The sequence below is a fragment of the Leuciscus leuciscus genome (assembly GCF_965113295.1).
Source record: "Leuciscus leuciscus genome assembly, chromosome: 25".
In the NCBI taxonomy this organism is placed as follows: domain Eukaryota; kingdom Metazoa; phylum Chordata; class Actinopteri; order Cypriniformes; family Leuciscidae; genus Leuciscus; species Leuciscus leuciscus.
This window is the reverse complement of record NC_138724.1, coordinates 17,627,545-17,655,460: the sequence shown is the minus strand read 5'-3', so window position 1 is coordinate 17,655,460 and position 27,916 is coordinate 17,627,545. Positions and strand designations below refer to the sequence as shown.

Genomic DNA, 27,916 nt, shown 5'->3' with positions numbered 1-27,916 from the left:
CTTCCACAAGGCCCTTTTTATCCGGGAGTGCAGTGTCAGTCAAACAAACCAAGACTTCAAATCCCCCATAAAACGCTTCAATTAAAAGTTACGTTGTGCTAAATTCGGCGAGACACTTTATGTGGCATTTGCTGTAGGTGACATTGACAATAATGTGTCAATCATGTTGTTTTCTTCTTTTGTAATATTTACAATAACAGAGCACAGCATTTTCTCTGAGTGTCTTCTGTGTTCTCTCTATTTATTGGATCCATTTGGAAGATGGAACGAACAGTTTGCTTAAAAACTAGGGTCACTTTAACTATTGCCATCAACATTTTTCAATTAAGTCCGCATTTCCTAAACATGACATCATAATCATGTTTTAAAGGGACAGTTCACAAAAAAAAGGTTTTACTCGCACTACTAGTGTTGTTTGAAAACTTTCCCCCCCGTAAAACACAAAAGTAGATGTTTTGAGGAATGTTCATGCTGCTCTTCTGTACAATGAAAGCGGATGGGGACTTGGTCTGCTAAGCTCCAAAATAGACAAAAGAGCACCATAAAAGTGTCTTCAATTTGGTCAATATGACTTGTGGCTGTAAAAATGACTACATGTGTGTAAGCAATCTCATATCTTTAATGAAAACATGGATTAGACAGCTGACTTGTTGCCTCGCTGCCCCGTCAGGCAATGACTTTGCAGGCAGCGTTTGGCGTTTGCACACGAAGGTACCTTATTAAACTGATTTCGGACAGACTTCTGAGGCAGCATGACAGTTTAATGTGATAATGGTGATAACTAAACAAATATTTAATTACTACAATGCGAATTTCTCGCTAGAAATGACACCAGAAGTGGAAAACGGTTGGTCAAAAACATGCATTTACACAAACCGACCACACCAACCGCAATTTTTAGACGCCATCTTTATTTTTTAGCTCAACCGTCACAGAATGAAATGCACAGAATTGTGGGATATCGAAGGCAGTGAAGGATACATCGATGCCGCCTTCCTAGGAATGCGCCCTTTGAAGGCAGTATTTTTAAGCTTTCGGATGCAGAAGTTGTGTCACAAATGACGTCAATGGCAGGGAAAGAAAGAAAACTATAATTTACAGACTAAGTAGTGTCCTCAAGTGTCCTCACTTCAGCATGATGAGGACAGAACCGATGAAGAGTATGGGAAGCAGCACAGAATGACCCAATCCACAGGAAGCTAGTAGTCAAATAACAGCCTGCAGAGAGAGCGCGCGTGAAAGCAGATATGAGCTACACAGGCCCACTTAGGCTCTAAGATCATTCCTCTCAGGCGTTAGGTTTTACCGATCCTGGCTAAATTGGGTCTTTCAGTTGCTCGCTGGAGAGCACTTCGATCTCTTGCAGTCTGATCTTAATTTAGCAACCAAAGAAAACAACAACGAAAAGAGAAAGCAAGCAAGTGAGACCTCTGATAACGGCACCACCTTTAGTGAAAGTGGATTTTAAAATAATTGGTTGTTACGATCACAATTGCTAGTTTTGGTCTGGTTCAGTGAATTGCGAGTGAAGTTTGCACTAGGCCTGGGCGATAAAACGGATATGTACGATATTTTGCCGTCTTAAAGGTGCACTGTGTAATTTTTAGCGGAATCTAGTGGTGAGGTTGCGAATTGCAAGCAACAGAAGTTACGGTGGCCGACAGGAAGACAACAGAAAGTAGCCAGTTAAGCAACGAGGTTTCTTTACAAAGATAAATTAAGAAATTAGGTTTACTTAATTATTCAGTAAAACTATATGTTATTGCGAATATTATTGTTACTTGTTCATCATTGTGTCAGTGTTTAATTCGCTGACTTTAGCTAGCTTCTTTGCACGAAGAACAACATAGTGACGAAACGCGTTTGTCCGTTTAGGGCTACTGTAGAAACATGACGCCGTATTTCAATGTAAGGGGACCCGCGGTGTATAGAAATGGCTCATTCTAAGGTAATAAAAACATAACGGTTCATTAAGTAAGGTCTTTATACACCACTGAAAACATAGTAATGTATATGATATTGCATTTCTGTCAACAGATCCTGCTAAATATTACACAATGCACCTTTAACTTAGTGTCACATTTTCATGTATTAAAAAAAGAAAAAGAAAACAACCTTACTGACCCCAAAACTTTCAAATGGAAGTGTATGTATATATATATATATATATATATATATATATATATATATATATATATATATATATATATATTCCATAAAATGTTTTAACTTTTAAGCCATTTAACAGAAAATACAAATATCGTTGAAAGGCTAAAATATTTTTTTTTAGCTATATTGTCCGATCTCACTTTGCACCTTCAGACCATTTTTTTTAACCAAAAACTCTCTAAGAAGTTTAGCAAGTTCTTTCCTTTTTTCCCCCACTAAACCCAACTTCTCACAAAGCTCAAAAGACAATATGGCTCTGAGAATTGGGGTTAATAAAAGCTGGGTGGATGAGATTTGAAGATATTTCCCTTCTTTGAAGATATTTACCTTCCATCTGCTCTTGCTTCAACCATGGAGGGATTCAGCCCAAGAATATTTGATTTAATTTAGGCCATTAATAGCATTACATCACATTACATTTCCTGCAGTGAGGCACAAGGAATCCATTACATGTGGAAACGAGTCGACTTATCTTTGAGTTCTCCCACTATACACTAATACACTCTGTGTGCAAGGACAGTTACTGTAGTAAGAACAAATTTACTGTAGCTAATTTATTTTATGTTGCAATATCGGTGTAGACACAGTATGTTTAATTCCCCATGAAGCAAAACACACCATGCCTGAAAGAAACCAGATTTTGGACCCAAAGAGATGGGGAATCATGATAATTCACTGTTATGAGTGCCTTTCTTGGATTAAACATTTTGGACAAAATGTTGGGAGGTGGTGTCAAATATGCTAAACTAAACCACTAAAAAATACTATAATACATCCATAAACTCAATGTTCTACTGTTTTGTACAATGGATTATTATGTTGTTAGACTGTAAGTCAGAGAAGTTTAGAATAAGACATTTATTTGGTTGCCGGGGTGTTGTTATGCAGTTGCTAGGGTATTCAGGGTGGTTTGCTAAGGTTACATAGCAAGTTCAAAATGTTATTTCAGAAGGCCAAGGAAAAAGAAACTTAAGTTTTAGTTTCTTGGCGAGACCTCTGTAAGACTCACTCACCTTCACATATACACACACCTACACATGCAGTGAAGAATGATGTAAGTTCAGGGCATCAACGCTCAGGTTGGGTAAGAAAATGGCCCCGGTTTATTAGTCTTTGATATCGTCCTCGGCTGGAAGGAGTCTGAGGACACGACTGCCTTGAATTCAAGGATTAGTAAATAAAGATTCAGTAAATGAGGACTTAACCACGTACAGACTTTCAAAATCTGATCAAAATTTGCTCCAGGTAGATGGAAGCACCTTCCTGCTGCTCTGAGACTGTCATTTGTGATACTCTGAGACTCAGCTTCCTATCATCTAAACTTTTGTGCACCCCAAAAGTGAGTTTCTAAATTATTAGCTAGTGCCCAGCTGGTTTCAGATGTGGACAGATGCTTTGATGCTACCTAAACGGCTCTCTGCGCTGAAGGAACATCATGCTCCATTATAACTAGATCCATTATTTTAAGCCAAGACTCTAGTTTTCTTTTCCCCTCGCCTCTTTTCTCTCGTTTGTGGAACTGGATGTACTGTAGTAGACATCAATGTGAGGCAGAGTGATGGGAAATGCCTGATACGATCAGAGAGGAACTGCTGGATGTGATGTACAGGAGATATCAAGACGAGGGAGAGAATTAGAGACAAAGAGAGTCAGAGAGACAGAGGGTGACCAATACATCCAACAGCAGATAACAGCGACAGGACAGGAATGAGATACTGGGAGCATTTATATTTAAGAAATTTAAGAAAAACAGTTTTTTAAGAAATCACTTACTTATATATAATATTCTTATATATATAAAAAGTGCAATTCAATTAACATAGTAAAATAGGTTGGAATGGTGTTTCTTGTACTTTCTTACTTTAAAGTCTAGTGTTATCTTAGTATTATTTACACAATATACTAGAATAGTATTTATTATTATTTTCAATTAGCTTTTACTTTTACATTTTCTGTTTTTAATTTAATTTCAGTTTCAATTTGAGTAATTTTGTCATTTTTATTCGTTTTTATATTTCTATTTAGCTTTAATCTATATTTAGTTCAATTGTAGCTGTAGTAATTCTAGTACTTCAACGTGAACTTATTTTAGTTACCATGGCAACATTTCTTAAGTTGTTTTATTTATCCAATACTTTATTCAATTAACGAAAATCGGTTATAATAGTTTTTATAGTTTTTAACTATAATAGTTAACAAAAACAACCCTGTTAAAATCAACATTAACGCTCTGTAGAAAAATGTAATTTGTCTTGATAATCTTTTGATTGAACAACCTTCCAGTTCTGCTGATGTCACTGAGGCTGCCCAAACTATTGGATATTAATGTTAGCCAATAGCCAAAGAGCAATTTATGCTTTCGTTTTGACTTCAACCTGAAATGGCCACTTTGTAAAATCCAATCCATTTCTATCCCACATTTTTCTTTTTAATATTCAGTATCACTCAAAAATACAGAAGGAAAAAATAGGTTGAAATGCATTTTAATGTTCTAAACATGCTCATGTCACTCCAAATAACATTGAAAACTCAAGCACATCTTAAAAATCGACTTATTAACATACAAACCGACTGTCTTTATGTCGTGCAAACAGAGATGTGCATGAATTTGCCCATATGCTGGTCTTTTTTCCTCACACCAAATGACAATTTTGTCTTGATCCCCTACGGCCTTCAAACCCCAATCAAATCTGCTCGCTGGCCGTAAGTCTCTCTTTCTCTCTGTTTAATTAAAACTGTGACAGGAACCAGTGACAGAGGAGGGAGGCTGCAATTTATAAAAGTGACATCTTTCTGCATGCGGCTGAAGGTTGACGCATTTAGCACTTAGCATAATTAAAACCATGAACAGGTAGGAGAGCATTATGGGTGGTGAGGAGGACACACCAACTGTTGGGGTTATAGATTGAGACCTCATTCTTTCAGAAAGGCAGGAACATGCTTCATGAAAGGTCTCGTGAGGTTATAGCAGGCACAGAGCAAAACACAGCTTGATACTAATACAATCTATGCTCCAAAAACTAGTGAGCTTCCACGCAGTTTGGCATTAGCATGATGCTAAGCTAATGCTGCTAAAAATACTATAGGTTTTTGGAACGGTTATGTAATGTTATTACATTCTTTGCCTCTGAAATGAGTTTCCTTTTCTGCTTATGAAATCAATTGACTTACGACTGATTTTTTAATTGTCTGATGTCAGTATGTTGCTAACCTTATGCTGCAAAAGTACTAGGTTTTTGTAAAGTGATGTAATGCAGTAATGTAGGCTAATTACATTCTTTGCCTATGAAATGAGTTTTCTTATGTAACCAAAACTCGACTTACAAAGGATTTTTCAATAGTTTGACATTAACAGACGCCAAGCGAAAGCCAATGTTTCTGTAAAAAGGTTGTATAACAGTAATGTAGTGTAAATACATCTTTGTCTCTGGAAATGAGGAAATGGAAATGAGTTTTCTTTTCAGCTAATAGACCCCAAAACTTGACTTACAACTGATTTTCAATAGTTTGACGTTAACATGTTGCTAAGATAACGATGCAAAAAAATAGATTTTTATAAAAACGGCTTATGTGACTGAAACGAGACTTAAAACATTTCAATAGTTAGTATACGTTACCATATAGCAAATCTAATGTTGCAATTAGTGCTGTCAAATCGATTAATCGCGATTAAACGCATCTAACATAAAAGTTTATATAATATGTGTGTATATATCTATATATATAAAAATATTAAAAACACTTTTATGTCCGATGCAATGAATCGATTTGACACTCTAATCGGGATTAAAAACATTGAATACGCACATTGGGTGAAATAATCCATTTTCTTTTGGGATTTTCAACTGAACTTATTTCAATGCAATCTAATAAGGAAGCATTGCTACCTTAGTATTTTGGAACAACCTTCATGATGGGAGCGTGTCGATGCCCTAAAATGCCATCTCTGGAGGCAGCTCACCAAAAAATACATCACATTATAGAAGTTAAATGAATGCGAATGCCATCTGATGTTGCCTTTAAGAAGGAAAACCGCACCGATATTAAAATCAACTGCTCTCTTTCTTGATTCAGGTCCCAGTGTGTCTTTTCGACAGTTTAAATAGGCTCCTGATGTGAAAAGCTGATGAACGTAATAATGGCAAATAATGATGCCTATCGACAATTTCAGACAAGCAATTAATCAAGAAAACATTGTGCAACTGTATTGCAGGGGAAGACTGATTTTGCTTTTCAAGGATGACATATCTGCAGTCGGCATCTCGCTTTAATCATCTATAAGACACAGTTTCTTAGTATTGATTTTGAGGGGGTGGCAGGAGGCAGATGTGGTGCAAACAAGCGAGACATTGAATAACTATCAAATAGAGCCGGACTGATAGAAGCGGAAACTAAAGAGGAGGAAGACTGCTTTTCTGGGCCGTCTCTTCCTCTCAGAAGAGAGCATCTGTTGCCGTATCAAAGGTTGAGAATCCTACTATCATCGGCTTTTTCATGCTGATTTTAACAGATGGGATTACTATTTAATTATGGCTTCTTTGGTCTGTCTTGACGGGGTGTTTTTAAGCTAAAATCCAGGTTATTACGGAGAATTCTGTCCTTGTACTGCAAATTCCCAACAGTTTCAGACTCTCAGACTTTCAATTTGGAAACAGCCTGAAGACGGCATAAAGCCAAAGGTTATGTGCATTAAAGGCTACACAATATAAACAAGTTCAGTAGCATTTGTGGCATAATTTTGATTACCAAATCCCTCATTTTCATTGCAATTAGGGATGCACCGATATTAAATTTTTGTCCGCTACCGATAATTCTTTATATTTGAAAGCCGATAACCGATATATTGGCCAATAAATCTAAATCCAAATTTTTATATGATTTTTGAGAGCCTTATTACAAAAACAAAAGTCTCCCGATTAAAAGCCATGTCCCAAGCACACAATAATAATGTTCTCATTGTATTTTTATGTAGCCTATATGACAGACTTGCACTGCACATGTTGCATTAACTGTATTTTCCTTTTTTGAAGTGATTCCTATCATATTTCAAGCAATTCAAAACCATCATGGTGAACAGTGCGTATCTGAAGCGTCTCAGCTGAAGGAAATAATCCATTATTTATCGGCTTTAATATATTGCCAAAATTTTCTTATTGGGCCGATACCGATATGGTGGCCAATATATTGTGCATCCCTAATCACAATGCAAGGGCCAATTTTTGAAAGAATAAAAAGCACAAATGTAAATTTTATAAAAACATTTTTATATTTTACATTCAACTTGTGTTTGTTTTGCTGCAAAGCTGTTTAAATATTAATTTTTACAGTCGTTTTATGGTTTATGGCATTATATTGTCATGGCAGCAAAGTTAAATGGATTTAATTTTACACAGCAAAGGTTAGTAAGCTATTTGTTCCCACACTAAAATCATTTTAACACATAATGTTTGCTTTTTGTGGCTTTATTATTGAGTACAGCGACTATTTTAACACAGTGCCTCATTTTTGCTTTTTTTAAAGAAAACGAAGGACAAGTGGAAATGTATTTAGTGGTAATCAACATGAATGCTGTTGATTGAGCTTAACTTATACTGAACCCAGAACAGTCCTTTAAATGCATCTAAGAAGAACAAAGCAACAGTAGCCTAAAGACACCAGGACATTTATATTTGACCTACAGATTCAAAGACTGACAAAAATTGATTGAGTTAAAACTCCAACCCTCATACATAATCAGAAAGCAACGGAGACGTCTCAGCAACATTCTCTCGCTCGTGCCTCCCGCTGTCCTGCCCTGATGAGCTCTCAGTGGTGGGGCCGAATAACACGGTATAGAACAGAGCACTGAGAAGGCATGTGTGCTTAAATATTACACTGCATGTGCTGGAGTGACAAGAGATAATAGTTTCCACTGACGATTTCTGTTCCTGTCACACTACGCTGCAGTCTGGATAACATTCATCACCATTTGCAGCATGCAGACAATAGACTGGATGATGTACTATGCATGCTTTAATAGAGTTATAATCCTCTACTGCCTTTGCAGAAGCATATTCTTACTGAGAACCACAAAAGACTAATGAGACACAAGCGAATCACTGGTTTACAGCCATCATTTATTTGATGTTTTTATACTGTACGTTATAATGTCGAGATGCCATAAATTCACATGTATTCACATGTAAATTCACATTTAAAATGTCTGATTTTAGTTTTTTTTGTCTTTTATTTAGTAGTAAAAATGTTTATTATTGTTCCTTTTTGTCAAATGATCAGCCATAATATTTTATTTTTTATTTATTTAGACAAAACACTATTGATTTTAAATATCATCCATTAGTCGGGTTTTCGGCCATAATGTTTTTTTATTTAGACAAAATAGTATAACATTTTAATATCATCAATTAGTCGGGTTATCAGCGATAATATTTTATTTTTAATTTATTTAGACAAAACAGTATTGAATTTTAATATCATCAATTAGTTGGGTTATCAGCCATAATATTGTATTTTTAATTTATTTAGACAAAACACTATTGATTTTAAATATCATCCATTAGTCGGGTTTTCGGCCATAACGTTTAAAAAAAAATGTATTTAGACAAAATAGTATAACATTTTAATATCATCAATTAGTCGGGTTATCAGCGATAATATTGTATTTTTTATTTATTTAGACAAAACAGTATTGAATTTTAATATCATCAATTAGTCGGGTTATCAGCGATAATATTGTATTTTTTATTTATTTAGACAAAACAGTATTGAATTTTAATATCATCAATTAGTTGGGTTATCAGTCATAATATTATATATTTAATTTATTTAGACAAAACAGTATTGAATTTTAATATCATCCATTAGTCGGGTTATTGGCCAAAACATTTTATTTTTTATTTATTTGGACAAAATAGTATAGAAATTTCAAATCATCCTTGTGTCAGGTTATCGGTTATAACATTTAATTTTTAATTTGTTTAGACAAAATAGTATTGAATTATAATATCATCCTTATGTTGGGTTAAAAGAGCCCTAGATATGGCTCAATTCGTCCACCAGGGGAAATGGTAAGTCTTAGAAAAGTAACATCACACTTCTTAACAAGCCTCATGATTTGAGGCATCATTCACATCCGTAGCGCACGTACACAAACCCAAGTACGAGCAATAGTAACAGAGATGCTTGCCTTAGCCTTAACAGGATCCCATTTAAAAACTGAACGAGGTCTCTCAAGAAAAAAAGTACAAAGGTTTTGGCAACAAAGCTTTATGAGCAATATCAGGATGGTCTACAATAAATCAATTTTTCTGCTGTATTTCACACTCTGAGCTGTGAGAAAGTAAATCGACCTTTTCAATAAAATACGCCACTGCTAACATATAAAGGTCTACTAACTTTAATGTTTATGCCATTTTAAAAGAAACCTCCTGCAAACAACTGTATGCAGGGCCTGGAAATGCCTTAATGCTAATGCTTCTTAATCCATTATACGGCGAACCATTAACACTCCGACATTAAGCTTCAGAGGCTTTGCAGTCTGCGTCCTGCTCAATAGCTGTGGTTTATGACGGCACTTCATATCGATTTCAGAGGTGAAACCGGAGATTTAATTACAAAAAAATACATTAAGTGTCTTTTTCCAATAACCTCAAATGCGCGCCGGCCGTCAGAACTGCTGCCTTCCGTGGCCTTGTGGCGTTAACTATTATTGAGCTTATTACATCAATGTTTCCATTCTGTCCACTTCAGAAACACACTGTGACTGGTTTACAGTTGGGAAGTTTCTAATCAGCGGCGTTCCAGAACTGACCTCCACGAGATGTGCGGAGTCAGGAGCGCAAGGGCCATCTTTCTTCCTCTGAGCTATTAGTCAAAGTCATGTTAGCCCATATTTCACCTTGGCTTCCACCAGCTGGCCTGAACAGCAGTCTTCTCTGGAAGAAAGAACGGATGAACGAGCGCAAATCAATTAGTTAATTAGCGAGGAAGGTCGGGCTGGATGTAATCGTGTTGAACGTCAGGTGTGGTTGGGAATAACTCCTGGTAAAGGGGAAACCCGTCACGGAAAAAGTGGTAATGTAGCAGCAGAGTGAACAAATCTTCTCAGGTGTCTCTTTACTTGATGAAATGATACTAAAAAATGTTTACAACACTTTTACTCAACAATGAAATGGATCCTGCTTTTTGTTAGAGATGCATTCATTAAATTAAAAGATCTGAATAAACAAATCAAACTTTTGCAATGAAATTAATAGAATTTATTAGTTTTACCAAGTTCAAATTTGTGAGATGTGTTAATATTATTATTTGTTAATATTAATTATATTTTACTAATGTATTATAAATAAATAAATATCCAATTAATTAAAAATATAAATCATTTATATTAAATACTGTGTGTTTATACATTTTATCATCTTTTAATAATTTTATTGTAAATAATGTTATATATGCTATATATAACTTATTTATTAATTATTTTAATAATATATTATAAATAAATCATTCTAATTAATGTTAAAATGATGTTATATAATTATAATGTGCTGTTAAATCGATTAATCGCGATTAATCGCATCTAACATAAAAGTTTGTAAATATATAATATATTTGTGTGTTTGTATTTTTTTTGTTAGATGCGATTAATCACAATTAATCGATTTAACAGCACTAATAATTTATGTAATTTAATGTCATTTTTATTATAACTAATTTAATGTTATTATAATGTAAAATAAATTATATTATATATATATATATATATATATATATATATATATATATATATATATATATATATATTATGTTTTATATTAATTTAAAAAATATATATATTTTATTTTTATAATCGAAGGTCATATATGGACCTCCATTTATAATATTAAAATAATGTTATCGAATTTTATAAAAAAAGAAATGGCTGATATTAAAATTCCATGCTATTTTGTCTATTTAAATAAAAAATAAAAACCTTTTTATTATTGTATTTTATTATAATAATTTATTTTATTTTTGTAAACGGAGCCCCAGTCCATTAAAGTGATCAAAATTGTAGTCCAACCTAAAATCTGAACATCTAAACTGCACAATTAAATAAAATGCAAAACATCTAGTCCGGAGTGTCAAACAGTAGAGTTTGCAAATATAAAAATGTGTATTTTACACTACAGTGTGTTGGAAGCTAATATATGTAAACTTACTTCTATCAAACTTACCACATACTATTCCACTATTATATAACCAACAACAAATCAAGAGTAGGAGCAATTCAGCCCTTATCAAATCTTTTAGCAAGTTGAAAAAGTAATAATGCAGCAGAGATGCCTGAGCTTAGCTTTTCACTCCAAAAACACAAACCTCAGGCGGTCTGCAACTTTAACGTAATGAAGAGACTTTCTGTCCACAAAGATAATGCACTAATTAAATTCAACGCATGCAAAGTAATAACCATTTGAGATAATTCCATTGCCGAGGAAGACGTTTGGAGTCGAAAAATGGCAATAAATAAATTACCCACCATTAAATTTGTTGCGCATATTGACTAGAAATTAGGAAGTGCAGCGATCAAGACACACACTGCAGTACAGGCGTAAATGTTCTTGCCTTCCCTCAACAGGTTACCCTAGCAACAACCTGAGAGTCGAGACAGATGAATGTGGAGAGGGAAACAGTACAGACACACTCGTGCTGGAAAAAGAAAACACTAATGACACACACACACACATTACATATATATATATATAGTATAAACACACAAAACTTTTTATACAATTACTTGTCACGCTGTAAAGAGTGCACAGCGATGGAGTATTTAATAGAAAATCCCAAACAAGGAAACACACAAACACAACCACTTCAACACACTGTAAATGATACAGGACAAAGAAATAAGGAGAACTCAGGGCTTATACAAACTGGGTAATCGAGGTAGAAACAGATCAGGTGTGGGGAAATAATTAACAACCATAGAAACAAACTAGTGGCGGGAAAATTAGAACAAAGAGGAACTAGAATTAAACCAAAACGTGACTTTAATATTATTACAAATTATTTAATTATAGTATCATAATCTGGAAACGTAACATTTCCATTTCATTTAACAAAAAATAATGCACTAGAGCTGCAATAAAAACTGCAAGTAGTGAAGAATCGGAGATATTTTTTATTAGTTTCACGTCATTTTAAAAATGTAAAATTGTTAAAACTCCCTACTCATTTCAGGTTTAAATTAGGAAAATGAATTCAAGATTGTCTTCCATTTCTTTCTGGATAAAGCCTGTCACAAATTGACAATTAAAATAAAATAATATAATATAATATAATATAATATAATATAATATAATATAATATAATATAATATAATATAATATAATATAATATAATATAATATAATATAATACGGGGCTGTTGAATGCTTGAATCTGATTGGTTGACAAACATTATAAGGTGTGTAATTATTTTCAAGGAATCTCATGGCTAAAGTAGTTCCAGGCAGGTCTAGACCGCATTACAGTTTCATATCACTTCGCCAAATGATTTCAGTTATTTCAAAGGTCCTTACAGACTACAACAACAAAAGAACCAAAACCCACAACGACACTGAACAAGCAAATACATATAGTAAATAACAGGATAAAAACTTTCTTCTTTTTTTTACATGTTTTTCGCCACAAAATTACGTTTCATAATGTAAGGAAAGCACATACTAGTCTCTTTCTCCCGCTCTCCCACTCAAACGCACACACATACAGTACGGACACACACTTTCAGATAAACATGTTGTCAGCGCTGCTCTGATGATTTTATCAGTAAAATAGTTTAGCAAATTAAAAGCTATATGACATTTCTCACTAGAGAGGTAATAACGGCGCTGTTCTTGAAGCAGATAAACTTACAGATAAACTTACAGATAAACTTAGTCTCGCTATTAGAGACGCTGCTGCTGAACACTGTTGAGAGACGCACAGACTCCGATAATTCACATACGCTTAATCTCTCTCTCTCTCTCTCTCATAACTGCATTAATAACTGCATTAATAACTATATTAGTCTGCTATCAATGGCTCAAGCCTCCGTTACTAGCTCTAAAATTACATTTTGTATTTAGCAACGGAGGAGTGGGATGAGACGCGTAAGAAATTAGTCCAACAAACAAGAGCGTTTTAAGGACAAAAACCATGACAAATATTTTGAAATACATAATTAGAAAAATAACCCTAGCATAAGTGGAATAATTGACTCCGAGCCATTCAATTATTGAAAACAATGCACACCCGAAGTGAAACGCCCGTCGTCAATTATTCCTTACAAATAATATAAAATCATAATAAATTATGATTTTTTAAAGTAGCGTTTTTGGAGATACACGACAGCGACGATATAAAATCTTCAGTGTCATAAGGACAATGACGGGAACAGTCATCTCTGCTAAAATGCATGATCTCTCATTTAGCTTTCCAAATGTTGACTCCTCTTCTCAGGCCTGTGCTAAATTTGGAAATGGGTTAGCTCTACCTGGGGGGGGGGGGGCATTGTCACTGCTTCAGGCATCCAAATTAGGATTGCAAGTTGGCTAAACGTTCACACCACTTGTGGATTTGATTGCGGTCATGATTGCATAATGGAGCAGGTGGATTCTGATTCCCTCATCCACTGTGGGTTGATTTGTTTCCATGGGGATCACCACTGCAAACAACACCATGAGCGAGATGAGCTGTCTTTAGTGTGGAGCCTCACGAGGCAAAGTGTGAATCACTGGCGCCGAGAAATGACACCTGCCACATTAGCCATAAGCAGAGACCACCTATAGGCATAATGGATCCCAGAGGCCCACAGGTTTGTGTCAGCTAATAATGCTTTCTAAATATCTAGAGTCGAGACAGGAGGAGAGCATTCTGCATTCTCAAGACGGCTTGAGTGCTGTATAGTTCATCTCTCTCTCTCTCTCTCTCACGGTCTTTTCAGTCAGGGCAGGGTTGAAAAAAGGCTCCAAGCTATATTTGAGTGCAGTGAAAAATGTCTTTGGAAGTAAAAGAAACCTCAATCTTTATCCGAGTCTCTGGGTAGAGGGAGTGTTTTTTTCTGAGATAGCTGTGAGGTAATGACAGCAGAAGAGGGTGCAAGCTCACACAGATAGAGAGTCTGTGGATGCACAAGGAACACTCAATGAGAAGCGTGACTCAATGGCTGTACCTCTGAGATTAAAACCTTTTTTCTAAGATGCTGTATGTCTGATGAAGGTCACGTGACCTAAATGTCACAGTTTCATTAAATCACAAGCTACACCAGTGCGCAGGTTTTCTCCTTCAGGGTTTAACAAGGTCAATAGTTCGGATTTTTGCTCAGTCGGACAAAGTTTTCACTGTCCCCACTACAATTGTATCAAGCGGTATAATATTCTTCTGTTTTTTTTGTGTTTTTATGTAGACAAAATAGTATACATTTTTGGCCATATTTTTTATCAATATAGTAATATAATATAATAAAATATGAACAACAATTATTTGAATTCTATGTCAAATTACATTTTTTCTTTATTTTTACATATTTTCTTTTAGATTTTAAATAGTTCATGTAAATTTGATTAAAATGTATTTTATACTATATGTATCTGAACAAGATGGCAGAAAATTAGGCCCACAGCATTAAAGATACAGCAGAGTATTTCATTTTACACATGGGGAACTTTTTACCAAACCCATATTAAGTGTTTGCTGCCAAAAAGCTCTTTTTGTTTTGTTTCATCTGTTCAGCCATGTTATAAATTATAATTAAAGCGGCACCAGAGAAAGTCTAATGAGGGGAGAAGTGCCACTCAATAAACTTCCGGTTCTTGTTCCATATGAGGGCGCTCACAGGACGAGTGCAGAATGAATGGAGGTCTATGGCGCTATACCCCTCAAAATCCACTTTTCTCAGGATATAATTTTTTGTCTAGTAATTTGAATGTTGTTTTCGAAAGGGGATGCAAAGAAATTACACATTGCTGGGTGTTAGATTTTTTAGAGTCACTTATTTGCTTTAAAAAGTATTTTAAAATGTCAATGACATCATACACATCGTACGACCAGAGATACTGCTTTGGTGCTTTCGCGCTCTGCACTTTCTTTTCTCTCGAGGCGTCGACAACACAGCTGACACAGGGAAAATACACGTGCTAGAAGAGTTTTTGTTTTGTTTGTTTCTGGCCCCGCTTCGGATGCCACGATGCCATCAAGCGGTATCTCTGGTCGTAATCAGTCCTTCACTGACCAATCAGCGTTCATTAGCAGAATGCTAGTGTGTTATGGGCAACAACAACTCAACCTGTAAGAAATCGAAAGGACATAAGTACTCGTTCATTCAACTTTCAACCTATAACCCATGTTGAACTTGCAAAACCTACAATCAAATCTGAGATTTCTCAACGGCAATCGGGTGAAAGAGACAAATTTAGCCGTCTAGCCCCATTGACTCCCATTCAGTCTGCACTCATGGCTCAGTGCATTTGTTTTCAATATTTGCTAATATTTCAATTTTGCTGGCAAACAAGTGCAAACATTAAAAAGGATTATTGATTTGTTTTATTCTTACAGGAGGATTTTCAACAAAATGTTAACGTAACATTAGTGACATTTAAATTGGCTAAATTCAGAGAAAAAATTTTCAATACACCAGAAAAAGAAAAAAAGTGTTACATTTGGAAGGCATCAAAAGACATGTATGTTTCAGATCAGGTCTCATTATTCTCTCACACTGGCCCCGGACCATCCGACCACATTTACTGTCAAACCCTCTTCTTCTTTCTTCGCATTATTCTCAGGGCTTATGAAAATATGAATCGTCTCTAAACGGCCCAAATTTTCCAAATCAAAAGGTCTGAAAAGCACGGAAATGAATTTCGGGAATTCATTAAAATCCCTCTATCTCTTGGCCTTAACCTCTATTGTGAATGTCTAAGACCAGACAGTAATTCTCCTAAAGAATATCTTTCTTATTAGAAGCTTAGCATGTTGACACGTTGTCTTAATCTGCCATGGCCAGCTCCCCGTCTCCCTCACACTCATTACCATGACTCCACTAAAGCGCTGACCTCCCAAGTGTGACAGGGAATTTAATACCAGCCGCCATTGGGGAAATGAATTGTAACACTCCTGATACTGATAATAAAGTGAACAGTGGGTGAGCACAGGACCGCAAATGCCTGGACCGGAGTGAATCAGTGTGACCTGACTGTAATGAGAGTTCTCTAACTGCTGAGGGACAGAAATATGTTGCTGCCATGGCGACGGCTGCACCGTGCGTTGTGATGACACAGCTGTTTGTGTTCCGAAGAAAACGTGACTCGTGCGATTCGAGAAATAGTTTCACGAATAGCATTGAGTTGGCAAGGATGACAACCCAGGCATTTTTGTGTTTTTTTTTTTTTTTTTACCTGAGCTTTGATATGCAAACTATTGAATAGCAAAAAGGTGGAAATTTTTTAAAAGATGAACAAGTCTTGAAATAACCTAGGGACATTTTCTGCAAAAAACAAACAAAAAATTGGATTGTTTCAATAAATATTAAATAAAAGGTTATACTCAAAATTAAAAATTTAAAATATATATTTTTGTTATTTTATTGATATTATATTATTTAATAAAAATAAGCGCCAGGTATTAAAATTCTATTGATAAAAAAATACTATTTTGTCAACATAAAAAAAATACAAAAAATAATATAATATAATATAATATAATATAATATAATATAATATAATATAATATAATATAATATAATATAATATAATATAATATAATATAAAATTCAATGCTAATTGTCTACATAAAAATATAACAATGTAAAATATAATATAATAATAAATGGCTGATATTAAAATAAAATAAAAATGTGTACGTAAATTAAAAAATAAAACACAAAACTACAACAATAAAATAATTAATATAATATAATTAATATAATATAATAATATGCTGTCAAATCGATTAATCACATCCAACATAAAACATTTTTTTATATAATATATGTGCATGTATATATATATATATATATATATATATATATATATATATGATATGTTTGTGTGTGAATATATATTTATATATATGCATACATACATAAATGGTGCACACACATATAATATATATAAATATAATAATATATATATGTACGCATTATTATATAAACGAAAACTTTTGTTAGATGCGATTAATCGCAATCGATTTGACAGCACTAAATTAATATAATATAATATAATATAATATAATATAATATAATATAATATAATATAATATAATATAATATAATATAATATAATAAATGGCTGATATAAAACTATGTTTGACACTAAAAACTACAACAATAATATAATTTTAAATATATTATTAAAAATGATTACATGTAAAATATACGCATTAAAGAAGATAAAAAAGTAAGAATAGTAAGCTAGTTCAATACACCTTGACATCGGTAAGATAAATTTCCCATCTGGAATATCCAGGTCTTCCAGCCTTATTATGTCCTGAATATGTCAAGGGACTAACATCTCCCACTGATGTGGGCAGAGCACAGTTCATGTAGGAGATGAGGGGAACGTACAATGCCAGCGGTAATTCATTTTATAGGACGGATCCTATTGGCAGAGAGTGCCAGGGAAGCCTCTTTGATGTTTGTCCAACAACTCGAGAAGGGAAAGAGATATCAGCTCCAATCGCACGCAAAATAACCAACAGCCCACTAACAGTTCACAACTATAGATATATGTACATGAGTGTGGCTAATGTAGTTTTCTGTTGAGATTAAAAATTATATAATAATCACATTAAATAGGGCACTGCAGAAGTCTCTGTATTGTTAACTGCAGCTCTTAGATGTAAAAACTGCAGCAGAGGAAGATTGTCTCCACAGCAACGCAAGGTTTTTGATCATTATTACTTAAATGTAGAAGTCAGTGAAATTAAAATTTGGTTGATTTATACAAAATAGTATAGAATTTCAATTTTTAGAATTTTAAAAGTATAATAATATTATATAATATAATATATGTAAAGTAATATAATAAAAATACATTTTAAATATATTTTTTTAAATGATTACATAAGTGCTGGGCAAAGATTAATCGCGATTAATCGCATCCAAAATAAAAGTTTGTGTTTGCATAATATATGTGTGTGTACTGTGTATAATTATTTTGTATATATAAATACACACATATGCATGTATTTATTTAAGAAATATTTGCATGTATATACTGTATATGTATTTATACATAATTGATATTATATATAAATATAAATAATTTATATATAAATTAAAAAAAATCTTAAATATATACATGCATATGTGTGTATTTATATATACAAAATAATTATACACAGTACACACACATATATTATGCAAACACAAACTTTTATTTTGGATGCGATTAATCGCGATTAATCTTTGCCCAGTACTAAAAGAAATTATAAAAAAAATGTATGATTATATATATATATATATATTTTTTTTTTTTGGCTATAGGCTACTGTTTTCTAGTAGACATTCCTTTACTTTTTTTCATATTCTCTCAATTAATACAAGACTGATAAGAATAATAGACTACATGCATTGTATATTCAACAAAGATAACTACCACATCTAACGCAAAACTAACAAATGGAATAACTCAACTTTTACAAGTGAACCCACAGCGTTTACTGCTAAGGATGATGGACAGTTGACCTCAGATTTAATTGGCGAGGCTGTTCGGTGGAGAAAATGAGTAACAGAGTTCCCTGGATGAATAACAGGCGCTTGCCTAGAGCTTCTGCAAATTAAACATATGCGAGCAATTCCTACACTGATAATTTCATTTTCTGACCAAAAGGGGAAGGTTAATCTTGCAGTTCAGACTAAAAGAAGAAAAATTACAATAACGGTGATCAACTTTCGAAATATTTATAAGATCTCGCTGCATGCATGAGAAAGTAGTTTCGTGTTAAAGGAATTTCGAACTGTTTAAATTTGCCTGAAAAGGTCATTGCGCTCTCTGCTGTGATTGAAGGCTGATTCACAAGCACAAATAGCCTCACAGATTATAGCACTGGTGAAGCAACGATGAGTTAAAGCATCAAAAAACCCGAGAGCAATAAATGATACCAATCTTTATGTGACAAAATCAAGCTTCTCTGGGCCGGGCAATACATACAGCATGAGAACGATATTAAACCTCATGCTGAGGACAATACTGCGGGCTTGTGAAGAGGACATCCAGGACGTAAAGCAAGACAAAATGATGCTATCTATAAATGTAATATAGCTTATAGCTCAATGGGCCACATTTCTGCTACAGTTCAAGAAAAACAGGTAACATCTGGAATTTCATCCGGTAATATTCTTGTTTTATTGTTTTAACTGGACAAAACTGACGATTTTTCTTTTACAATTAGTAATATTAATAATAATATTTTTTTTATTTTTTTTTATTAATAATAATATCATCATCATCAAAACACTATTATGATAATGTATGATTTCATCCATAATAGGTCATTATTATTATTATTATTATTATACAATTAATTCAATTAATAATATTCATATAATATTCATATAATAATAAATCATTTTAAATAAAAAGTAGTTTTATTATTATTATTATTCAAATATTTTTATAATGTAATATTTTATTAACATGTGAAAGTTTAATAATTTGATAAAGGTTTAAATTGCCATAATATGTTGTTATTATTATTATTATTATTATATTTTACTTTACCATTAATACAATTATTAATAATAACACAATATTAAATTAAGTATTTTAAAGTATTTTTTAAAGCTGAAAAGAGGTAGCATAAATCTATTTACACAAGGACATATGCAACACTGGATTGTTATATAGACCTATTATTATGTCATTATCAAAACCATAATTAATTAACACAAAGTTATATCATTTTATTAAGGTTTAATTTGATCATATAATGGGTTTTATAATAATAATAATGATAATAATAATAATAATTGCCATTAATAATAATAATTTTAAATGTATTTATAGCAGGATTAATGCAACATTGGTCCGATTTAATGCTTGGCAGTTCCATCAACTTTCCCAAAGCTCCCTTACTCCCTGGACCATCCTCATTGTCCTTTTTTTATGGTTTCAGATGTTTCACATATTTTCTGAACTCTGAAAAAAACAAAAACACTAGGTTTCTGGTTCCTCAAGACTCAAGAGACTCCAAACCTGACCCGCCTTCAGCACTCTTGTGTAACAGTGAGGCTGCCGCCATCATGACTCCCTGCCACCACATTAACAACCAAACAGGTCGTCTATGAAAGCAGAAGCTGGTCCGAAAAACCCCTCAGAACCCTCAGTTCACCACATACTCTGAGCTGCAAAATTCTCAGAAAACAGCCGTTTGACCGTATGAAACCTCTCTGAGGATGCATGAATTAAACTGGTTTCCATGTAGATGGCTAATTACACTCAACCCATTCCAGCGAGATCCCATTTTCTGCCCAGCACACTTCAAATTGGCTCGGAAAAGAGAGGGAAAATGGACATTGCATACAGTTTAATACAGACATATTTACAGTTTCTGTTCTTTTTCTCCACTTCCAATGCTCCTAGACAAGAACAACTATTTTTATTTCCCAAGCTGCCTTTGCAAAATATGGTTATTTGAAAATTTTTTGGACATTTTCAAAAGGACTAAATGTTTTAGCGCTCCAAATTTTGTGCCACTGTTTCCCCTTTGTAACAGATTCATAACCTTCAAATTATGCTGTGGAAGAACTTTTCAGGAAGTGGTAATGTAAATTATTGCAATTCGTAAAATCATCAAGTTTGTCCCTGTTTACACTGAAAGCATGACAAAATGTTTTCTGTGTGCATAAAACACCCTGACAGAACCATTCCCCCATCGACTGCTGTCTGAAGATGAGGAATGTTCTCTAAATAAGATATTACTCTGTGGACTGCGAAATCTCCTTAGACAACGTTTGAAATGAGTCCCAATTACATCTGCATTTGATCCAAACAGGCAGAGGAAAACAAAACTCTTGCAATTGCATAAACACATTCAGATTCAACCGCACTCGGACACGTCAGATTTGAAACCTGGAGACTTGCTTCAAAGCTTGACTGATTTGTCCCAATTTAGATGGTCATGTGATCTAAATGTGTTAAAATATGATAAATATGGTTAAGAAATAAACTAAAAAATAAACATTCCGCCAATATATACTCTTGTGAAACACAAAAGGAGACATTTAGCAGTCTTTATGCAGCTTTTTTCTGTAAAAAACAAACAATACAACAAAAAAGCACAATAGAAGTATCATAAAAGTAGTCGATATGAATTCTAAAAGGCTGAAATCTAATTTGTTGTAACAGAAGCCAACATTTACACTGAATAATGACCTAAATTTGGGTTGTGTGACTTCAGAAGACATCAAATCAAATCAAATCAAATCAAATCAAATCAAAGGTGTTTTTTCGGACACATGAGATCACATAAAAATGATATATTATGGGGCTGAGTAAATAATGACATTTTTGGTTTACTTTAAAATACAAGAATTATTGAATATATTGATATAAAAGGAAAGAATCTGATTTAAAAACAAGATACTATACATATATACACGATGTTTTATGGGGTCAGGAGTATTAGTATGCAAGGCTAGTTTCTTCCCACAGAATAGTTTAGTAAAGGATGAACATCATGTTCCCAGCGCAGTGAATTCCCAGCAGGGGAAGAGTGCCATCTTTGGGTAATGACAGAATGAATCTGCCTTACTCTCAACATTGTTTTTAATACAGGGATTTACACAAAACTAAAACAGTACAGTATGTTGAGTTAAAGCTGAAATGTATGGAAGCTTGTTTCTGCCACAGAATAAAATTTTAAAAAAGTAATTGCGACTTTTTCTGTCCAATTGCGAGTTTGCTTCTCTTTTTTTTTCTCAGAATTGCATGACATAAACTCGCAACCGTCAGTATTTCCCCCCCCCCCCCACAGAATTGGACTTTATAACTCGCAATTGCAACTTTATATCTCACAATTCTAAAAAAAAGAAGTCAAAAGTCAGAATTGCGAGATATAAACTCGCAAATGTGAGAAAAAAGTCAAAATTGCGAGTTATAAAGTCAGAATCGCGAGATATAAACTTGCAATTCTGACTTTATATCTCGCAATCCTGAGAAAAAAAGAATTGTGAGATAAAAAGCTGCAATTAAATAATAATAAAAAAAATTCCGTGGTGGAAACAAGCTTCCATACTTTATAACTCGCAATTGTAGATAATTTATAGGATCAAATAAGCATGAATGAACATCAGAAGGAATGTTGTTTCAACTGCGGAAAGATGTCAGTACACACAGTTTTTCAAGTTCAAATCCACTGATGTTAATCTACTAACTCCCCTGACTGCTTTGTCGGACAAAAATGGCGGATTTGGCGGATGGCGGATTATGATTGGTCAGATCGCCTGTCAATCGAACTCCCTGCGAAGGGTGAATTGCAAGTTTATATCTCACAATTTTGAGAAAAGAAGTCAGAATTGCTATACATCACGCCATTCTGACTTTATAACTTGCAATTGCGATTTTATATCACGCAAATTAAGAAATAAAGTCAGAATTGTGAGGTAAATAGTCGCAATTATCTTTCAAAAAAAATTGTTCTGTGGCGGAAACAAGCTTCCATAGAAATGCGTACTTTTTTTATATAAAAAAAAAAAAGAAAACATTTATCCTGATCCAGCTTAATGCAGAGACAACTATAAATGAGATATTAAAAGGTATATTTCCCTGAAAAACTCTAGCATTTAGAAAACAACGTTTATTTGAAAATTCCGACCAACCTGACATAGCAACAGTGGCTCAAGCCAACGATTTGAGTTTGGAGGCGGAGCTATTTGCTTGTTTAGCCAATGACAAATGGAGGGAGTGTTCTAAAAACCTTTGAAACAGTCATTATTTTTGCTTAATTTGGTACTGCTAGAGGCACATACAAAAAAAAAAAATTCACACAAAAGTACGACTTTTTAAAAATGCAATATAGTAACTGTTAATGAATTGTATGAAGGTTTCTGCTTCCTTAAATCAATAACTCTCTGTTCAGAATTCTGGCCAACAGAGTAATTCTTTACTTGTGAAAAAACATCCTGTGGTGACATTATAATCATACACAAGTCTTTCAGTTTCACAACATCAAAACCTCATTTGAACAGCCAAAGGCGCTCAACCATCTACTGGCCTATCAAACGTATAAAAGCCAAAGAACTCCGCAGGGTGAGTGTTTGATCGAGAAGTTGGACGAAATAAATACTTTCTTTCCCCCCCCCCGGTGCTTCAAAAAACAGACCATACATAAAAGTGAAGAGGAGTTACCTAACTAGAGTCTAGATAATAGGCTCTGCAGGGTCTAGGTCAAAAGGCTCTTGGTGTTGAGCACCGCATTAAAGCATATCAGAAGATTGCGTCCATGCCAATTACTTGCGATGACAGTAACCCTTAAAAGGCCTTCTGACAGAGTGGGCTCATTATCCACAGGAGGATTCCCCTTGAGTTAGTGTACTCAGAGCAGCTGAGTTTAAGGTCAAGGAGATCTGTGGCAGATTAAAGAGGGACCAAAATTATCCAATTAGCAATTTTGAGAGCTACAGATGTCTTCGTCTGGATGGAGAACACCTCAATTTTCTGAATGAATGTGATATTTTTCGTCAAAGATTTGGATGCGAGGACTCAACATGACATCTGTGGAACAGCAGAGGTCTGCGGGCTCAACGGATTGACATCAACATGATGTTCTGTCACAAAAACATCACATCTGACAAATTTCAGCTAATAAAATGGACTTCAAGGCCATTTTCAAGGATTTCACCAGAGCTGAGGGGCAAAGACTTTGCTAGCTTAATACTAAAAATGCACCGAAATACAATTTTGGTTGATATAACAAGCAATAATTATTTTGATATTACAGTCAATAACTGATAAATGGCCAATATTAAAATATATATTTAATACAAAATTGTTTTTGTTTTTTTATGTTAAGTGAATTTAGCATCACAACATCATCACTAAAATTGTGTCAAACAGATTTTCATTTTGAGGCTGAAGATTATATTGAATATGTTGATAAATTATTAATAACAAAGTTATAAATAATTTGCAATCTTATCATATAAAATATGAATATTAGATAAATTCATTTTGAGATTTGGTAAATATTACAATTAACAAAATTGTTTTAATTATTAGCATCATTGAAGACTAAATTAGAATTACAAAAATCACTAATATCAGCCAACACTATATTTAGACATGAACCAATATTAAAATTAAGGTCGATACAGATAAGCCAATAATTATTGTAATGGATAGGGATGCGCGATATATCGGCCACCATATCAGTATCGGCCGATATATGTCAATTTTTAATGTCATTGTTATCTGGCCGATATAATAAATAATGGATTATTTCCTTCAGCTGAGACACTTCAGATGCCAGTGTTCGCCATGATGGTTTTGAATTGCTTGAAATATGATTGGAATCACTTCAAAAGAAGGAAAATACAGTTAATGCAACATGAAGTCTGTCATATAGGCTTCATAAAATGAGTGAGAACATTATTTCATTCTTTATTTTAACAGTTTAAAATCTCTTTTACAAGAGTGACCTGGCCAAGATAGCAGCTACAATAACATAGACATTCAAATACACATCAAAACACAAAAACACAATCAAGGATCACAACAGCAATTTACCAAAGGATAAAACAAATAATTGTAAATTATTATTAATTATGTGTTTGGGACATGGCTTTTAAATGGTGAGACTTTTGTATTTATACTCTCAAAAATTATATAAAATGTATTATCAGCCACTATATTGGTTATCGGCTTACAAATATAAAGAATTATCGGTTATCTGTATCAGCCAAAATGTTCATATCGGTGCATCCCTAGTATTGGACGTTAACAGAAAAAAACCAATAGTAAAAACATAACCTCTGGTGTCTAAATAAATTAAAATCAATACACTAAAACCTAAAATAGTTTTAAACGCTACTAGTTAATTTTGGCACAGCAAAATTATAATGTACAGTATAACAAAATAAAATAAAAAATCGAGATTTGCTGTACATTTAACAGTGTTATCAAATTATTAGCGTTTCTTAAGATAACTTTAAAGACTTTAAGTGATTATCAGATGATGTTCAATATCATACCAACAAATAAAAGGCAGATGCTATAAAGCCAGATGCTATTTACACCAAGTGAATAAAAATCTCTAAAATTGCATGTTAACTGATATATCCTTCATCCCTAACTGTACCGATAAACAGCATCCCTACTTTACACCGTACCACAACAACGCACAATACATTTAAATGCAAAAAAAGGTGTCGAGCACCACATTAGCCAGCCATGATAAACAACAGAACATTATTTCAGTCACTTGATTTGCACAGTTTCTGCAGGGTCACGCTCGGTTGCTCCGCCCACAGTGAAACGTCACATAATGGCTCACTCGTTTAGGACAAAACACAGCTTAAATACGTCTACTCACAGAACTGACACAACGTCCCCTCGCTGTACTTGGTAGTTCCTCACAGTCCAGCGGTTGAGCAGCACGACATCAGGTGACGACCCTCCATCTGGGTTCAAGGACGGCTGGGAAACATTCAAACACTGAGTCTACAAGAGTCTCTAGAAGAGTTGTGACAGATTAGAAACTTTTAAGTTTGATCATTTGTTCTTCTTGGTCTGTGATTTATTGCTTTAATCCTCCACTCTTCCAAAACTACTGTAACTAAGAATAAACTCAGTGGCAGCAACTTTGCTTTAATTTTGTTCTGGAAAAGAAGCGCTCTGTTCTTCATTCAGCCTTTCGACTGAAGGACAAAAATAACATCTGCAAGTTAACTTCAAAAACAGAATTTGTTTTTCTCTTAACTCTTTTTTGTGGTGGTATATCAAACAACTTGCGTGTGACGAACCTTCTCAAACAATCAAGTCAGCGACTGACTTGACACACGGGCCTCCAATGAATCATTAAGGGAGATCTCGATGAGCCATTTCACGCTTGCTGGGATAATTGACAGAAATATCTCTTATCTGTCCTTCTAAAATAAATATCCCGACGAGCGTTCCCGCCTGGAGAATTTATCTGTCACAGCTGGGCGCTCTATCTTTTTTATTCAGACACATTTTCTCATTCTGTATTGGTGTCAGCTTTCAGCATTGTCCATGGAGTGACTTATTTGGATTCAAAGGCCGTGGATGGACCGGGAAAAGCCATTAGCAAATTTATAACACTATGAACCGAGATAGAAAACCAAACTCCAAAAGGAAAACAACAACAACACCAGCGTTTTGGTTAGTTAGTGTTCATTAGGTGCATAATGAACCATTACTTCTGTTTGGCGAGGAAATGAGCATGGTGTATTCAGACGGGTTTCTCTCATTATTTTAGGTGTCTTTCATTGGTGCTATTAGTGCAATGTTTAGGACATTTGGTTTGATTGAGCCCTAATGCAAAGTCCTGATATAAAAAAAAGGTTATTAATGTTTGAATAGAGAAGCTTGTTAAAGTAAAGTTCTCTTAGTATTTCATAGGGCTGGGAAATATATTCAATAGTCATAATATATTTGCAATTATTTTGATGGTATTATATAAATCAAGCAACTGTGAATGTGGTCATGATTTTAATGTGCTTTTTATTGGCCATTAAGCTTCCTAAACTTTCGCAAAACTTTCTCGTAAACAAGCAGAGATGTTTTAATAGTGCCTTTGATTTAAACTTGGAAAAAATGGTGCTAAACTTGGTAAGTTTGATGCATTTCTATGATTTAGTTTAAGCTGTTTGTCTCAATGAAACGATGCTAAGTTTTTCTTTGAGCGACTCAAAATTTGCATCATCACTCAAAAATGTTCACTTAATTTTAAGTATAATATTTTGAAAATACTATATTTAAAAAAAAAAAACTGTATTGTTACACCGCTACATTTTAAATGAAAATTATTAAATATAATTCTGTTATATTACGGTATTTTACAGTAAATTGAAAACAAATAAAAACGTCAAGACATGTATTGATATACCAAGATTTATCAATTCCAAAATGTCGAAAATATATCAAGATATATTAAGTCCTATGACCATTTAAATTTTTTATATTATATAAATTATTACATAGAAATAGTGAAGATGGGGAAAGAAAATGACTATGGTGACAAATACAGTAAAGTGATAAAAAAAAGCCGGACTCAAACCTGCATTGCCCAAAAGAGCACCACAGCTCAACATGCCAAAAAATTTACTTGTATCACCTTGTAAGTTGTTTCACAAGAAACTCAGCAAAGCTAGACTTAACCAGATTCATCAAAACAACAATGTTACCAAGAATAGTTTGATGAAATGGATAAAGGACAACTCACCTGCATTGAGGCACCTTCTACGCGTGCCACATAGGCAAGACGATCTAAAACCGTCACTGTCACGGGGACGGCTACAAAGAAGCCACTAACAAACGCTCTGAAGTATCTTCGCCCAAAGCCCGTCTGTGCCATTGCCTGAAGAGAGAGAGAATGAAAAGAGAAAATGACCTTGACTGGTTCAAAGAGTCTGGTAACATCTTGTGAAGAAACAACAAAAATGTTTTTGTTGAAGTCTTTCAGGCATGTTTCAATGATATGTTGGATGACTAGCCTCACAAAGAGAACAAAAGTACCAAAAGCAGGCCAGAAAACCACGCTTAAGCATGAAC

At 33.9% G+C, this 27,916-nt stretch overlaps 1 protein-coding gene across 1 annotated transcript in view; it reads right to left on the bottom strand.

Moving 5' to 3' along the window:
- immp2l (inner mitochondrial membrane peptidase subunit 2) overlaps positions 1-27,916 on the bottom strand; it is an 82,566-nt gene that overhangs the window by 48,534 nt on the left and 6,116 nt on the right. Inside the window, exons 2-3 of the mRNA XM_082159476.1 lie at positions 27,588-27,722; positions 25,716-25,819 (exon numbers count right to left, since the gene is read on the bottom strand). Coding sequence (XP_082015602.1) covers positions 25,716-25,819; positions 27,588-27,719 — 236 coding nt within the window. The 5' untranslated portion in view covers positions 27,720-27,722. The remainder of the gene's footprint in view (positions 1-25,715; positions 25,820-27,587; positions 27,723-27,916) is intronic.